The 16996-nt window shown below is 45.9% G+C and overlaps 1 protein-coding gene across 1 annotated transcript in view; it reads left to right on the top strand.

The window, feature by feature from the left end:
- The first annotated feature begins 1985 nt into the window (after positions 1–1985).
- The window catches only part of col5a3a (collagen, type V, alpha 3a), a 57350-nt gene continuing 42339 nt past the window's right edge, over positions 1986–16996 (top strand). Inside the window, exons 1-4 of the mRNA XM_031575730.2 lie at positions 1986–2415; positions 11968–12135; positions 12723–12936; positions 13836–13998. Of these exons, the coding sequence (XP_031431590.1) occupies positions 2334–2415; positions 11968–12135; positions 12723–12936; positions 13836–13998 (627 nt within the window). The 5' untranslated portion in view covers positions 1986–2333. The remainder of the gene's footprint in view (positions 2416–11967; positions 12136–12722; positions 12937–13835; positions 13999–16996) is intronic.

The raw sequence follows: 16996 nt of genomic DNA, 5'->3' as shown, positions 1-16996 counted from the left end.
AGGCACAAAGAAAAGAGTACACAGCAGCAGTCTCCCTCTCTCTTTCTCTCTCTCTCTCTCTCTCTCAACTCTCTCTTTCTTTCTCTGTCTCTCTCTCTCTCTCTCTCTCTCTCTCTCTCTCTCTCTCTCTCTGTGTGTGTGTGTGTACAGAGCCCTGTGCACAATCATGAGAATAGATGTGGGCACACAGCATAAAGTCTATAAGAATTTCACACACACATCTCACGGCTCGGACTGCACTCATGGTAACTATCTGCTAAAAGCTGTGAGGAATGTGAGGCGAACTCAGGAAAGCTTAGCGTGAGCTAGCGAGCGAGGGAAAGAGGAGGAGGAGAGGAGAGAAGGGGGGGGGGGGGGGTTGTTCTTGTTTACCTAGGGGATAAACGCAAATCTGTAAAACTATCTGGCCTGCTATTTTTTTTTCTCAGTTCACTCCACCCTGCTTCTCGGTGTCCAAGTGCACCATTGTCTTCTCTTTCCGCTCTTTACGTCTCAGACATGTGGACTGGATCGAGGTTGGTATTTTTCATGGATGTGGCCGCCCAGTAAATCTCAAGAGTAAAACTAATTTCATGAATTTCACTCATGGTCAAAACATACCCCCCCCACACACACACACACACACAATTACTACTCAACCACTCATCCACATAAGTGAAGTGGTTGTGATACCCAGACTACAAATGGTGATGTCATGCCTTGCACCATGCACAGGGCCATTCTCTGTGAGAGGGACTTTTATCTCCTCTCTGCTCTACAGCACGTTTGAACGTCCCCGCTGGGAAAGAGGGGGAATGGGGCTGACCGGCCACAATGTGTGCATGAAGGGAAGGATTGTGAGTTTTTGATGGGATGTCTCACTCTCCCCTTACTGCGGTTTGGGAGCTCGCCTCTCTGTGCACTGTGCCCTCGGGGGAAAGGCACTGTCAGAGGCTGGGTTTGGCTCAAACAACCCAGATTCATTCTGCGATTTTTCTCTTCTCTCTCTTCGGGCTCTCTTTAAAAAGATAAAGATGACTTCCTGGCCTGTTGACAAAGGCCTGTCTTGACCTGGGTTATGCTGATGTCTTATGCTGATGTAATTCTTTCTTTCTTTTAATTATTAGCATTCTTTATGCGGTTCATCTTCTCGCAAGTCTCGACTGAACCAGCTGCAGCAGCTGCCGCTTTGGTGTGTCAGGGCTCTGGCAGGGCTGCTCACACTGTTGAGCTTCCAAAACAGCAGATTCCCATTCCCATTTTTTCAATCATAAATAATATACACCCCTCAAATAACCCTCACCAAAAAAAAGGGGGTTGGGAGTAAGCTGCGATGCTGTGTTCTTTGTACTGTCATCATCTAATCGTTCGTCATCCACATTTCTGACTTTCACTTGCAGAGTTGTGACATTGCAATGCCTTTGTTGATGGATTGAAAGGACTGGGCTAGTGTGGTTCAGCACTGCAAGTCTTGGACTGTGAGAGGTCATCTGGCCTGGTAGAACATGCTGAGCCCTCTGCTGTGGGCAATATGTAGAAGTGTCCAGCTCCTGCATCAGACGGTGTTTGACAAACTGGAGAAATGTACTGGAATGAGATTAGGGCCGATGATGAGATAACCTTTCTTGATCTCTAGACCGGCTCTGGGCTCAGACTTGTTGCACAGCCCATGGGTGTTGAAGGTCCCTGTTCCTCCACTGCTGTTAAAGTTAAAGGTTTAATGAACCATTCTGTCATTCGGTGTAAATAAATCACAATGAAAGTGAATGCATTATACTTTGACTGTAAACGTGCAGTAACGGAATGAGTTCATAATACTTTAACAGCATCTCGGGAGCACAACTTCAGAGATCATTTTAGAGATGATTGTGAACAGTGAAATTCTTAGGCATCAATGCCCAAACCTCAATGTCTGCAGAAAAACTGCACAAGAGCATCCGTGAAAATCATGTTGCCAGGAGTAACGAAAGTGCGTCTGCCAAGGAGCAACGAGTAATTTATGATCTGAATCCTCTGGAGGCACGCTTTCTCATCTGCTCCATTGGAGCCCTGACACTGTTTCAGAGATGGGAGGAGGAGGGGTGGGGAGCTCCAGCGACCAAGGGAGGGAGAGAGAGAGGGAGAGAGGGCGACACTGAATGAGACGGACAAACACAGAGGAGGAGAGGAGAAGAAAAAACTTCCTTCCACAGTTGCTAGAGAAACTGCAAGGCTAGGCTGTGCGCGCTTGAGCGCTTCACTGGGTGTTTCTGAACTCTCCCACGCATGGCTTCTAAGTTCCACCACATTTAATCGTTCTGTGTGCATCACGAAGTAGACTTGTGCGGAGGATACGGAGTCTCTGTGCTTTAGAGATGGAGCGCGTTAAGGGTACAGCGGTCTGGGGAAGATTACCGCTATTTCTCATCATTCTACATGCAACGGCCACACAAGGAGGTAAAGTATCTACAATCAGTCACCTGTTCAAGAATAATAATAAAACCCGCCCTTTGTATATGCAGTTGTGTTCATATACGTGAAGAAAGATGATGAAACGCCTTTGTCTGATGTTATGTATCGTTTATATAGATCATTTAGATCACTTGGTCATGTTTTGAGCGATTCCTGACAGGTTAAATAACAGTTATTTTTAAATGATAAGATAACTTTTAAAATGATAACAGGACCTCAAAAAAAAAACTACTTGCAAAGGTGTTGTGATTAGATTTAGGTAGGAAGGTAACATTTTGATTTGAATAGGTGTTATTAGTTGCTGCTGCCAGTCTGAACTTGTTCACTTGGTTGGGATTAGTCTCGAGTACAGGCGATAATGCGCTTTAAAGGCAGTTAGGGTAATGGCCAATTTTTGGAGTTTATTCCGCTACGTATTACTTCCATCTGAGTAGCTTTACGTCTGACCCACATCAACAGGATGTGAGGGAAAGTTGAACAATTCGATTGTGCTCTATTGTCTGTATTTCATTTGTGATCACCATGGATACTATGCATACTATGATGGCAGAATGATAAATTAACTTGGCTGCGCCTTCTCCTGTTGAGGTCCTGCACGGGCTAGTTGTGATGTCATGTTTAAGTGTGCGCGTGAACTTTGTCGGTTTGCTGTGGAACTGTTTGACGTTGGCTTGAGAAGTAATTGAATGGTCGATCAATGACCACCACCAGTAGCTTAAAATTCCAGCTACTAGACTGACCATTTTAACGTCGGTGTGCGCTAATACCGTCCATTCAATGAATAGTTAAGCATAGTGTCTTGTTCACTTTGCATGGGTGATAACAACAAGAAAAATCGCTGGAAGTATACATGCTAAGTTTTTTGGAGCTTGATACACTTCATTATTAACAGTGTATTGGTCACAGGAAACCCATAATGTAAGATAAACAATAAACACATTTTATTGTCAATCCTGTGATTCTGACTTAAATTCTCATACCTTGCCTTGTTTAACTACTTTTACACTTTTCATGTTCATGTTTCATGTTTATTGTAAAATGTGTTGTAGGCCCACTGGAAGCATGGTTTGAAGCAGGCCTTGTAGGAGACTGGCCACTGTATTGAGACAGGCCTTGTGTGGCCCAGCTCAGCCATGCCCTCTTACATCATTGTGTATGAGTCTGTGTGTTTGCTGTGGAGCAGGGTGTGAGGCTTCTCTTCCATTACAGACATACTGTATGTGGTGCCTTAGGGACTGTCTCAACCCTGCAGTAGACTGTCTCTTGCAGGTGCTGCTGTTAGAGTCTGGAGCCGGTACCTTAACATGTCCTGACAGATGGCGTTACCTAGTTAGATATTCAGACACTTGTGTGTCGCCTGACTTTGATGAGACTTCTCTGAAGTCCTAGCGTTCATTGATGTGAACGTGAATATTATGTTTCCTGATATAACAGTGAGTGAAAGAGACAGGGGTTGTGCTCACCTGAGTTATGAGTTGTGGTTGAGAGAAATGATGATGATGATGAAAAAGGGCTGCACCACCTTCTGGACACTTCTGTTGTGATTGAGTGTGTGTGTGTGTGTGTGTGTGTGTGTGTGTGTGTGTGTGTGTGTGTGTGTGTGAGTGTGTGTGTGTGTGTGTGTGTGTGTGTGTGTGTGTGAGTGTGTGTGTGTGTGTGTGTGTGTGTGTGTGTGTGTGTGTGTGTGTGTGTGTGTGTGTGTGTGTGTGTGTGTGTGTGTGTTGTGCAGGGGCGTAACTATAAGGGTTTTTTCGTGCCTAAGAAAAATATCTGCGCGGGGGGGGCGTGGCGGCGGCGGTTAGTGACATACCCTGACAATTTCACAGTTTTAAGTGTTGTAGGCTGAATATCTGCGCAGGGGGAGGGGGCGTGGCGGGGGCGGCTACAAACATGGGGTACGGGACTGTAAAGTGTTTGGGAACCACTGCCTTACGCCACTGACTAGGGCCCGTCATAATAGCCTGCACCTGGGCCTGTTGTACTGGTGTTGTGTGTGGGGGTGTTGTGTTCCTGCAGCTCAACTGCTACAGCACAGTGCTAAAAATGCCAAGCTGATGGGTTTCATTTCCATGGAGCACACACACCCTTACTGAATGTATACCTGAATACTATGAGTCACAGTGTGGTTAAAATTGTCGGGCTAAATAAATAAATGGAAATGTGGTTTCAATCTTGGTCCATGCAAGAGACACATCTCTGACATATGCTGCCTATTTACAGCATGTGACTCGTGCGCCCGCTGTCTGTTGTCATATGTGACGAGCTGAAGAAGAAAGGCATTCTTGAGCTCTTCCACCACTTGATGATTCCTCTGTTCTCTTTCATGCTCTCCAAGTTTTTTCCCATCTCTCCAAACTTAAAAAAGAAAATCTCACTCAAAGGCTCCGGAAGAGGGAGGTTTGTTTTCATTTCATACGCCGCGCCTCCCCCTCATTTACATTTGCGTCTTGCGTGAAAAAGAACCCCCCCCCCCCCTCCCCCCAATCCTTTGCCGTGGGACTGAGATTGAGGAATTTATACAATCAACCTCTTGGGTTCCCATTTCATTCCACTGCTGATTCGTCCACAGAGTGCAACAAACCTCGCCCGCCTTTCATCTATACCCAAATTAGTACAGTGGTGGAAAGAAAAGTGAGCACAAATTAAAACCAAATCAAAAACATGGTGGGTGGGTGGGGGGGGTGGGGTGAAGTTGATGAGCAGTGGACCTTACATCCGGTGAGAGGCCCTCTGTTGGAAAACTTAAACACTGAGTTGCAAGGGCTTGTTTTGTTATTTTCTTTTTTTTTATCTTTTTTTTTTTTTTTTAAGAACTTGCTTCTTTAAACACACCCTCCCCACTGGCGAGGAATTTGGCTATCATTCAGTCTAAGGAGCTACAAGGAATTTCCCCGCATATTGTGGCTGTTGATACAACTCAGCATCACCTCAAGGAGTGCCTCTCTCCAATCTATACCCAACTGTAAACATCTGGAGGCCAGAGAAAAGAGACTCCACTTCACCCACCCACCCCCCACCCCGCCCCCCTATTATATCTGAACATCAAATGGCTCCTGCTGCCTTTCTGTAGACTTGTGATTTAAATCCTTATTTTTCGAGGGGACCCGCATCCCCATTCAGCTCTACACTGTCATTCTGCCAGACCCATGGCAGAGACAACAGGGAGCCCTTATCGTGGGCTCGTATATCACGGACATGCTTGTTTGGAATTTCCAGGTTTTATCTTCTTTGAACCATCTGCGACCCCACGTTAAACAGTACAAGACTTATTACAAGACCTTAACACACAGGTCGATGGGGCTTCTCTCTACCTCGGGGCTGGAGGGGCATAGTTTACAGGCTGTATAGTCTGTACACCTGGCTGTAAAACGTAGGATGCAGCGTGTAATATGTAAGCATTCGCGGTGCGCCCGGCCCGTCCCACCCAGCCCACCCACTACACACACGGTGTCCGCCCAGGAGCGGACTTTAAAGCAGGCGAGCGAGGGCAGGCGAGCGAGGGAGGGAGGAGCGCGGCGTGTAAGAAAGGAAGAGTCCTACTGTGGCTGCATGGACATCAAATGCCGATTCAAGGAGAAAAAATTGAAAATACTGGAAAAACAGTCATTATGTTTTCGTTGGTCATGGCAGAACACACTGACGGAGTGCAGGGGTTATGGTGTGTGTGTGTGTGTGTGTGTGTGTATGTGTGTGTCTGTGTGTGTGTATCTATGTATGTCTTTGTGTGTGTGTTGAGAGTGTGTGTTTGTGTGTGTCTGTGTGTGACTGTATGTGTGTGCATGTGTGCGTGTGTGTGTTTGTGAGCGTGTATGTGTTCATGTGTGTAAATGTCTGTATGTGTGTGTGTGTGTTGAGTGTGTGTGTGTGTGTGTGTGTGTGTGTGTGTCTGTGTGTGACTGTCTGTGTGTACATGTGTGTGGGTGTTTGTGAGTGTGTTTGTGTGCATGTGTGAAAATGTCTGTGTGTGTGTGTGTGTGTGTGTGTCTGTGTTGAGAGTGTGTGTGTCTGTGTGTGACTGTATGTGTGTGCATGTGTGCATGTGTGTGTTTGTGAGCGTGTATGTGTGTATGTGTGAAAATGTCTGTGTGTGTGTGTGCTGAAACTGTTGGTGGACACAGAGGCAGCGGGGTGTAAGGGAGCAGGTGTTTCCTCCATAGGCTCAGCAGCAGGGGGAGCGTCTGGCCGGCGTGCCGTGAGCAAACACGAGCCGAGCAAACTGCAGCGGGAGTGGAGGAATGTGAGGGCCTAGGACGGTTAGGACGGTTAGGACGGTTAGGACGGTTAGGATGGTTAGGACGGTTAGGGCGGTTAGGACGGTTAGGGCGGTTAGGACGGTTAGGATGGTTAGGACGGTTAGGGCGGTTAGGGCGGTTAGGACGGTTAGGGCGGTTAGGGCGGTTAGGGCGGTTAGGACGGTTAGGACGGTTAGGGCGGTTAGGACGGTTAGGGCGGTTAGGGCGGTTAGGACGGTTAGGACGGTTAGGGCGGTTAGGGCGGTTAGGACGGTTAGGGCGGTTAGGACGGTTAGGGCGGCAACGTGGGGAGTAATGTGAGGGAAAGATGCTGGGGCTTGACTCATCATGGATGCTCTCCAAACACATGAACTTCCACACCCACTCAGAGAACTACACACGTATGCACTCGCACACACATACACAATCCCACGCACACACACACACACAAAAACACACACACACACACACACACACACACACACACACACACACTCGCTGCCTCGGCTCCAAGCCTGCTGACCCACATTCTGATCTGGGCTTAGTCACCGATCAAATGCCACTGTGTCACAGTCACTGCAGCAGAATGCCAGAAGTGTACTCCAGCAACATGGAAACACAAACACTTCCCTACTAGGGGTCGGAAACACACTCTCTCTCTCTCTCTCTCTCTCTCTCTCTCTCTCTTCCCCTCTCTCTCCCCCTCTCTCTCTCAGCTCTCATGTTCTGCTGGTGTGGAGCTGGACCCGACTCAGGGATGCCGGCTGTGAGTTAGGCGGTTGCAGATGCTTGGGCAGTGGTTCTGGAGATCCGTGGTGACTAAGGCTAAGTGGTGGTGTGGGCCGGGGCTGACCTCGCTCCCTGGTCCCCAAAGGGGCCTGCCTGAGCGACCCCTGGCTGCCGCGTTAACTGAAAGCAGACCCTGCAGCACAGTCAACATCATAGATATCTAAAGCAGTCAAAAGTTTCTCTCTCTCGCTCGCTCTCGCTCGCTCTCGCTCTCACTCTCTCTCTGTATATGTTAATGTATGTTTGTTTGTGTGTGGTGTGTGTATGTTTGTGTGTATATATGTATGTATGTATGTATGCAATAATGCATGTATGTATGTACATATATAATACATAGCATATATATATGACATCCCTCTCTCTGTCTCTCGAAGTGTCTACTTTTACACACACCCCCCCTCCTCTCCAGCACTCCCTCAGCTATTGTTTGTAAATCAAGCCCAGAAGCGTTTGCTGATGACAGAAGCAGGAGCGTTGCTGAGAGACAGGAGCATTAGAGCACAGCGGCCCCATCCATTTATTTCACTGTCGACGAGCCGTTGAGCGGATGGCGTCATTCGCGTTTGGGGTGCTCAATGTCTGCTTGATGAGTGCGGGCTAGCAGGGTTCGTTTGGGCATGCCCCGGCTCCTATTGTTACCTCAGGCTTCGCTTTGCTGCCTCCGCTGTCCACACGGCCTCACCCTGAGTCCTCCAGGGTCAGAGGTCACAGAGGGAGCAGGATAATTCATTAAGTCTGTCTTTCTCCAGAGTCCCAGAGCTTCTGTGTCTTTTGAAGGGCCCAGTTTTTTTCCACTGTGCTGTTTTTTTGCTATTCATTCAAAGTTTCAATGTCATCCTTCTACTCTACTTTGAACTATTTACTTATGACAGTGACTTCTTAGGACTTTTGTCTGACTTTGTCGTTGTTATTTATTTAAATACCTAAAAAGTGCTGTGGACCAGTGTCTCTCTTGACCGTGTATAAATAGCAGGGTGTGGTGTGGGGTATGTACAAATGGACAATGGCAGTCTCGTGCTTGTAGGCGAGACACTGATTTTTAACAGTCTGGTATTGTTTCTGTGGTTGGGGCTTTTAAACCAGGGGAGGAGGTGTACGACTCCTGCAAAAGTAATTTTGCTTTATGTACACAGTAGTGTGGTGACTTAATGTGACAAAAGGCAGACTAAGTCTGCTGAACAGTGACCCAATATCACCAACCATCCAGCTCTCTCAAAATGTCAACCGGTATACTCTGGAAAGGAGTTAAAAAATGACCCTCAGGAAAGCGATTACGTTTTTAAATGATAATCTTCTTCTTCCGACAAGATAATTATTGCAGGAGAGTTTTGGGTATGCCAGTCTAATCCAACAGCAGTGTTGTGTAGTCCTGTTGGTGCCTGCTAAGGAGGCTACCTATAGGTAGTTATAGAGGTCAGATAAGGACAGAGAACACACTGCCTGTGCCAGTCCTGGAAGTCTGTGGGCTGTGGCATTGGTGGTCTCATAAAACGAACCACGTATGCATACTTATTTTCAACTCGAGTGAAAACAATAGCAGTCAAACAGGAAATGAAGGAGCATTAATAGGAGTAGGGTTCATCCTTGCGAAAGATGAGCCTCCGTTTTCGCAGGCGTGTGAGTGAGTGAATGTTGGTGAGTGCCTCAGTGCTGGCATTCGATGGGAGAGTTTGAGATGTCTCCAGGACTCACCACACCGGCATGGCCGTGTGCCACCTGCTCAGGCTCTCGGCCTCTCTCTTTACGACGGCAGCACAAAAACATTCCCCAGGTCTGTGTAAATGCCCCCATGGAGCTGCTGTTCTGTGGGAACAATGCAAAAACTGTGTTTGTGTGTGCGTGTGTGTGTGTGTGTATGTGTGTCGGTGTGTTTGTGGTGTCTGTGCGTTTGTGTGTGAGAAAAATTATTGGACTTAACTATTGATGAGCGCACAACCTTCGTGAGAAGAGAATGTGTCAGCAGTCATTGAACTGCTCTTTGTGTTAGTCAGACTGGGTGGTGCTGCGTGTGATTAACCCTGGTCTGGGATAGACGGATGGCTGGCCTCCACCAGTCCCTAATGCACTGCAAATGGCTTGTCTTCTTGCCCGAGTCTCTTGCAACTGAACATATTTAAATTAGTATCTGTTTCATATTTCATCACCACTAAAATAAATGAAACCAATGTGAAAATAAAGAAGTGTTTATTTTGAATCATGCAGCATATTTCGCCTGGTTGACTCACTTATTCCAGAGTTATTGTCTCCAGGCCTGTCTCACAGAGCAGCATATTCTTTGTGTGAATCTGGCTGTTTGTTTAGGGGCGGGTAAGAGCAGTCTTAATGTATCTGAGTATCTGGCAGGTCACTGTGAAAATTGTTCCCACCGGAGGGTGGGGGAATTTCCCCCATTCCAACCAATGTTCTGGGTTCTACGGGTTCCCTCCAAGCCCCCGTGTTTTCACAGGCTGGAGAGGATGCTGCTGCCAGAGGTTAGATGTTTCACAGGAGCGCACCAGTTCCACTTCTCCTGCTGACACTGAGTCACCTAATTAGCCAGCTGCATCTTGGAATATCAGTTTTCATCTTCGTCTTCTTTGCCACAGTGGTTTGTTTATATCTGCAAAACCCCCATGTGGATATCTCTGTTTGGCCTCGTTTCGCTTGTAATCGCATTATAACATTTTTTTTGTGGGGTTGTGGGGTCATTTTGTGTTTTCATCGGACAGGGGTTTTCATTGGACGGAGCAGGTTTTCAGAGGGATGGTTGTGGCTCTGCTGGTGATTGAGTTAGCATGTTTTCCATGGAGATGTCAGGTGCTCTTTTTGTCACATACGATGCCAAGGTCCCCTAATGTGGTTCATGCAGCCCCTCATTAAGGTGTTCTTCATGACGTTCACTAGCACAAGGCTAACTGAAATGATATATTTCCACATTTGCATCAGGACTCCACACCCGCAAGGAGGGTAGTACAGGTCAGTACAGAGAGCAGTAAGGATGAATACTCATAGGAGTTGGAAGTGCAGTTTTGTTCCGCAGTAAAACACACAGGTTGGCCCTGCATCTGTGCACTTGATAACGCTGTTTGCAGGAGGCAGTCCTGTGATTATTTATTTACAGGGATTGTTTATCACCTCATGTCAGAAAGAGAGCCTCAAGCCAGCTCCTTTGAGGCTGTCCTGACTGTGAATAAGTACCTGATGTTTCCCATTGTGGCCAGGGCCGTTTACAGGCTTGTTGCTATGCATTGTGCGCGAGAACCGAGCAGCGGCATATAAAAGGCACGCACTGTGCAAATAAATAACGCTGTAAAATACAGCAGGCTTTTTCATGCCTTGCAAAGAGCAGAGAGTTGGCATTTGGCAAACGGTGCCCATGTGTTTAATTAACATGGACTGGGGGAGGTGGGGGGGGGGGGGGGGGGGGGGGGGGGGGGTGAGGAAGGAGAAATGATGGGAAACTGAAATTTAGGACCCTCTTTTTAATCCAGAGAATGATTTAGATTTCTAAACGCTGAAATCTCACGGAAAGAGTAAGAGACTCATCCCTCCAGTCTATGGCCGAGTTAAGTAGGGCGAGATAGTAGAGTTTAACATCCAACGCACTGTGAGAAGACTTTGTGTTTCAAGAGTACATGTGCAGAAAAAATGTAGTGTAGTAATGTTTGCAGCGAGGTACAACTGCTTCCCAGGAGAGGGGACTGTGTTGACATTTTAGAATTGGGACACAGATGGAGACAGTGAGAGAGAATGAAAGAGCGAATGGGCTAATAGACAGTCAGGGTCAGAGAGACAGAAAAGGAGAAAAGGAGAGAGAGAGAGAGAGAGAGAGAGAGAGAGAGAGCGAGAGAATGAGAATGAGAATGACAGATGACTGTGAGGGAAGCAGACAAGAGAGACCTTGCAAGAGAGAGACAGATAGAGAGAGAAAGAGAGACAGATAGAGAGAAAGAGATACGGACAGAGAGAGAGAGACAGATAGAAAGATGACATAGGCAGGCATCTCTGGGAGGAGAGTAGACTTCCCTCCCTTGTGATGGCCAGAGGCAGGTGTCAGCTGTCAGGTGTGGTACACTCTGATTACGGACGCACACAGTGCCATAACTCCATCACTCTATCCCATAATAATACCCACAGAAGGCCACCTGCAGGTCCCGACTGAGTCAGACCATATCCAGACTGGAACTCCCAACAACAGGAAGTAGTCAGCGAGAAAAAAAAGAGAAAAAAGCAAGCAGCTTTGCAGTTCTTAGGACTTGGCAGGAGATCAACACAATATCATTAGCTCAATCTTCCCTTGGTCTGCCAACACTGTCGCCTAGACAAAGGCATACATCTGCAAGATATTTGAGGGAACGTACCATGTAGCATAAACGTTTGGAAAAAAAAAAAGAAGCTGGATGGGGGGTTATTTGAGGAAAGAGCATTGAACCAGACCACTGAATGCTGTAAATCACTGGTTTGAAGTGTTTTTGATGTCTATTGCTGACTGAGATGATGACAGCTAATGGGTTTCCTCTCACTCCCCCATAAACAGCCAATCTGGTGGACGTGCTGCAAGCGCTGCAGCTGACGGACAACATGGAGGGTGTCTCCGTAGAGGCTGGGCTCTGCAGCAACAGGAAGGACATGGAGGAGGCCGACTATGCTTTCAGGATAGACAAGAAGATTCAGCTCAGTGCACCAACCAAGCAGCTCTTCCCGGGTGGGGCCTCCTTTTTAAACTTTTGTCGTCAAGCATTTCACTAAATGCACTATTACTTAGTCATACTGTATATGCAAGGGGATAGTCAGTGTATGCAAATACATAGTCTTAAAGAAAAGAAAACATTCAGGTGCATATCTAGATGCACCTGAATGTTTTCTTTTCTTTAAGACTATGTATTTGCATATTTACGCAGTTCATATTTAGGCGACAAGAGTAAGAGACCATTTTTTGTTGACAGAATGCCTCCTGTACCACGCAACGTATAGATTCATTTCGAAATACGAAAAACACAAACGTGTTAGAATTGTGTCTATAGCACAATACATTCCCTGACTTAACAAGTTACAGAGAGCATTCTGTCCACAAAAGCAAAGGGTGCTTGAACTTTCATAGATTAGTGTTTTGCACTACAAAATGAATTATGTCCATACTAGGCAATATTTCTGAAAGTATGATGTGCACAAAACTGTTTTGGTCCAGGACATTCCATTTCGATTCAATTTAAATTAAGTCTTGATTTTGTCCACCTGTTTTGTATTTAATGTGAAGACTGACAAGGTTGTTCTCGATCCCTTGTCTATCAGACTCTCCCTTCCCGGAGGACTTCTCTGTGATGGCGACAGTGAGGGCGAAAAAGCGCACACAGTTCTTCTTGCTGTCGGTGTACGACGAGCAGGGCATACCGCAGTTGGGTCTGGAGGTGGGCCGATCTCCTGTCTTCCTGTACGAGGACCAGCGGGGCCAGCCTTCCCCTGACCTCTACCCAATCTTCAAGAAGATCAACATGGCCGACGGAAAGTGAGTGACATGTTTAGTAGCTAAAACGGACCATAATGATAATAGATAGCAATGTGGTGGTGTTGTGCTGGTCATGTTGTTTGTGTGTTTTGCCATGAAAATACACATACTCGTGTACAAATCAACGAGTACCTCGTGTACCTATACTTCTTCTCTTTTACCTCTTCTATTGTGTGTAGAGGGAACCTAATTAATGTAGCGAGCTACACAAACTAGCAATATCTATGAGTATCTACAACCTCAAGGGGGGTTAAAGGGGGTTAAGCACAAATAATGACCATGTATTCTCCACAATGTATTGATCTGACACTGGTTCTGTCTACAACCCAAAAGAATCACACCCTAACCTGGAGAGCTGAAAGCATTCAGCTGTTTCTCCTTCAAACAGCACCATTCTAAATCTCAGGAGAGGCACTGCCTGGAACAGCTCTCCCTTTCAAGCACTTTCGTTGATGTCTGATACATATAAAAGATCTGTACAAAAGAGTACCAAAGCGCAAACACTCTGCTACTCTTTACTCAGCTTTCAAAGGGGAAATAACAATGACAGTGTGTTTGCAGTGTGGGCATAAATTAGACTTGAGTTTAATTGACCTTTGTCCTATGGCGTATACTTTACACCCTGTTTTTCTTTGAGAAATGTTAGTTGTACTTTATACCTCTTCCACCTTTGACCTTTGCTGCTTTATTACTTTGAAAGCCACGCTCGGATGTGACATGATCTACCTCTACATCAACAACCCTTCATTTTGCTAATACCTTCAAAGCAACATAAAAAAGTTCTTGTTAGCAGATAAAAGACCAGAGCACAGCATGAACACAGACTGAATTGAACTCAGCAGGCCAGTCTCTGCCTCTCCACAATAACCGTGTCTGACACGAGTGTCCTCTGTCTCTAGGTGGCACAGGATCGCCTACAGCGTCCAGGGCAAGTCCGTCACGCTGTACCTGGACTGCAAGAAGGTGCAGACGTTGGAGCTGCTCCGCGGAGACGACCCCGTGGTCAGCACAGACGGAGTCACTGTCTTCGGCACCCGTCTGCTGGATGAGGACGTCTTTGAGGTGGGGCCCCAACGACACGCATACACTCTCAGCAACCCTAACCCCCCCCCATGTAACCTCATAACAGCACCATTATATAACCCTGTTTCATCAGTCAAAGGATCAATGCAATTATATGTGTTTTTTATGTTTTGAGGCTGAGGCAAACATGCCTTTATTTTCCTGTGCAGCTTGAGGCGTGGACAACTTTTGTGGATCCGTCCAAGAACGGACTATTTGGATCTCCTCTCCATAACAATCAGTCATTTATGGCTCTTACATTTTTTAGGTAGCCTAAGTGAGCCAAATATTTGTTGTGACCTGCACAGTTATGAAGTGCCTACATTTTATGAGCAGTTTATGCCCAGGAAGTATAAACTATGTTACAATAAATTATGAAAGTGCTTGAAAGCCTTGATATTGGGCCAGATATGTCAGACTGCAATTTTTTTCTCTGACTTTACTATTCAACTGTTTATACGGTGAAAGAGACTATAATCTTATAACCAAGTTTACTTGGACATGTTTTTTTTTTAATAGGAAGAACATGTTTCTTTCCTTCTTTGCAGAAGCTTTATGAAACTACCTGAAGGAGCCACGACCTGCTAGTGATCTTTTCTTCCCATTTTGCATGCTTTCACACAATGTCAAACGCGGGTTTCTAAACATAAACAGCACTGGTTAAGATTATGTGTCACAAACATCCATCAGAAAAGAACTCAGAATTGCACTCACACCTCATATATTCCAGATTGGTTGTTCAATCTGAAGATTTAAAGTTCTAGTTTGCCCACCCTTATAAGTCAGAAAAACAGCAAACAATTTGTTACATTTATGGGGCATTTGAGAAAGCATTCATTTAGGCTAATTTAATTCTGATTAAGCTAAACTGTAATTAAGCACTCTCTCATTTGAAATAATTAGGCAGCATGAGGCTCACACTGCTGATTATCAGAATTTACGGTGTGTTTGGGTTAACAGGATCAATGCTACCATTAATGGGAGCCATACGCAATGAGTTTGTTTTGGAGTTGGATGCCACTAGCATTCAATCACATGGGGTCATGAATTTTGCAGTTGTTGTTTGCGGTTCTCTGTGTGTGTATGTGTTTGTCTGAGGGAGAGAAAGATAGAGAGAGAGAGAGAGAGAGAAAAAAGAAAGTGAGAGAAGAGAACTGATGGCACTGTTCCATGTACATAATACCACAGATATTTATTTTTACATAGCTATATATGAACTCTTAATACTAAAAATGAAGCTTATCGTTCCTCTTTCATTTGAAACCATCATTGAGAATCTGGATTCACACTACTCGCCTACTGAAAAACATACTGCTTCAAATACAGATACTATGACATCTTATACATTTGTATGATTTTCTTATGTTTCTCTTAAACTGGTGTTAAAAGGAACCCTTTTTTTGTAGAATCTGAAAAACTACAAAAATACAAAGTGATGAAGGTAGGATCTATTCTGTGTGTTGTTGCACGTGCAGCAGCTGGGCTTGTGTGTTGTGAGGGCTGTCTGACAGTGATAAAGAGAGACTGATTGGAGGGTCAGTCGTGGCATGTGGGTGTTGTGGATGTTTGGAAAGGTGTTTGGCAGCAGGTGTGTTGCCCTGGCTTGTTTGCAGATCCACACCTCTTAATAAATACCTTCATATTCTCACATTGTGTGTTTTCACGTTGTGTATTTGTCAGAAGGGGTTATATGTTGAAGTGGATGGATGGATTTTCGTTTCTTTTTTTTGAGTGAGTGAACCGTCTCCGAGCTTAGTTTAGATTTGCTTAGTTTAGATTTAAGTGTGAGTGACTGGCTATCTTGACCACTGATTGATCCCTCTTTGAGAGGAATGTCTGCTGTTCGTCTGTGTTCTCCCCTTTGGCAAGCAGGCACTCAAGCTTCTGTTTGAAACCTGCCTGATCAGATATATAATGACCCAGAAACTTGCTGGGTAGTGCTTCTTCAAAATCCCTTGACTACTGGGTCAAGGCTGTGTGTGTGTGTGTGTGTGTGTGTGTGTGTGTGTGTGTGTGTGTGTGTGTGTGTGTGTGTGTGTGTGTGTGTGTGTGTGTGTGTGTGTGTGTGTGTGTGTGTGTGTGTGTGTGTGTGTGTGTGTGTGTGTGTGTGTGTGTGTGTGTGTGTGTGTGTGTGTGTGTGTGTGTGTGTGGTGGCCTGCTGGAGAGTGGAACATAAGCATGGGCTACTTTATCCGCTTTGTTTCTGAACTCTTTGTTTCTTGAGCTGGTCTGCGAGGGCTTAGTTGTGGCTCGCAGTTAAATGGGGCAGAGTGGAGAGATCCCTTTATCCCCAAGGCCTTTTGTCTGCTTGGCCCAGGACGGGGAGGGAGAGAAAGAGAGAGAGAGAGAGATGGAGAGAGCGAGAAAGACAGAGTGAGAGAATGGACAGAACAAGTTGAATAGAAACAATGTAAAAAGAAGACAGAAAGGGAGAGAAAGGAAGGAGATAGGGAATAAAAGAAAAGAGAGTAAAAGGAAGAGGAGAAGAGGAGAGAGAAGAGAAAAAGAAAGGCAGAAAGAGGAGGGAAGCAGAGAAGGACTGGACACATAGAAAAACAAGTAAAAGGAAAAGAGAGAAAAAGAAAAAATAAAGGGAGAGAAAGAGAGAGAGAGAGAGAGAGGTAGAGAGAATGAGGGAAAAGGGAGGAGCGACTCGTAGATGGTGGATGGCTATTTAATGGCTTAATAACAGCTGTCTGACTGTCTCCAGGGATCCACGTCCAGCAACAGACACGTCGAGCACATACACATATATTACCCCAGCCCACGTGGTGGCTCCTCCATCAGTGACTTCACAGAGCCCCCAGCTGTCAATCACCTGCCTCATAAACCCTCCCATTCTATTACCTTTCCTCACCAGCCCCTCCCATGTACAGCTGTTATATCCACAAACCCCTCCCACATATAGATGTTCTATCCACAAACCCCTCCCACTCAATGTTACCACACCCGTTAACCCCTCCCCCTCTACAGTTTAACCTCATTTAACCCCTCCTTA

Source organism: Clupea harengus, chromosome 1, assembly GCF_900700415.2.
Source record: "Clupea harengus chromosome 1, Ch_v2.0.2, whole genome shotgun sequence".
NCBI lineage: Eukaryota > Metazoa > Chordata > Actinopteri > Clupeiformes > Clupeidae > Clupea > Clupea harengus.
This window is presented reverse-complemented; position numbering and strand designations above follow the sequence as displayed.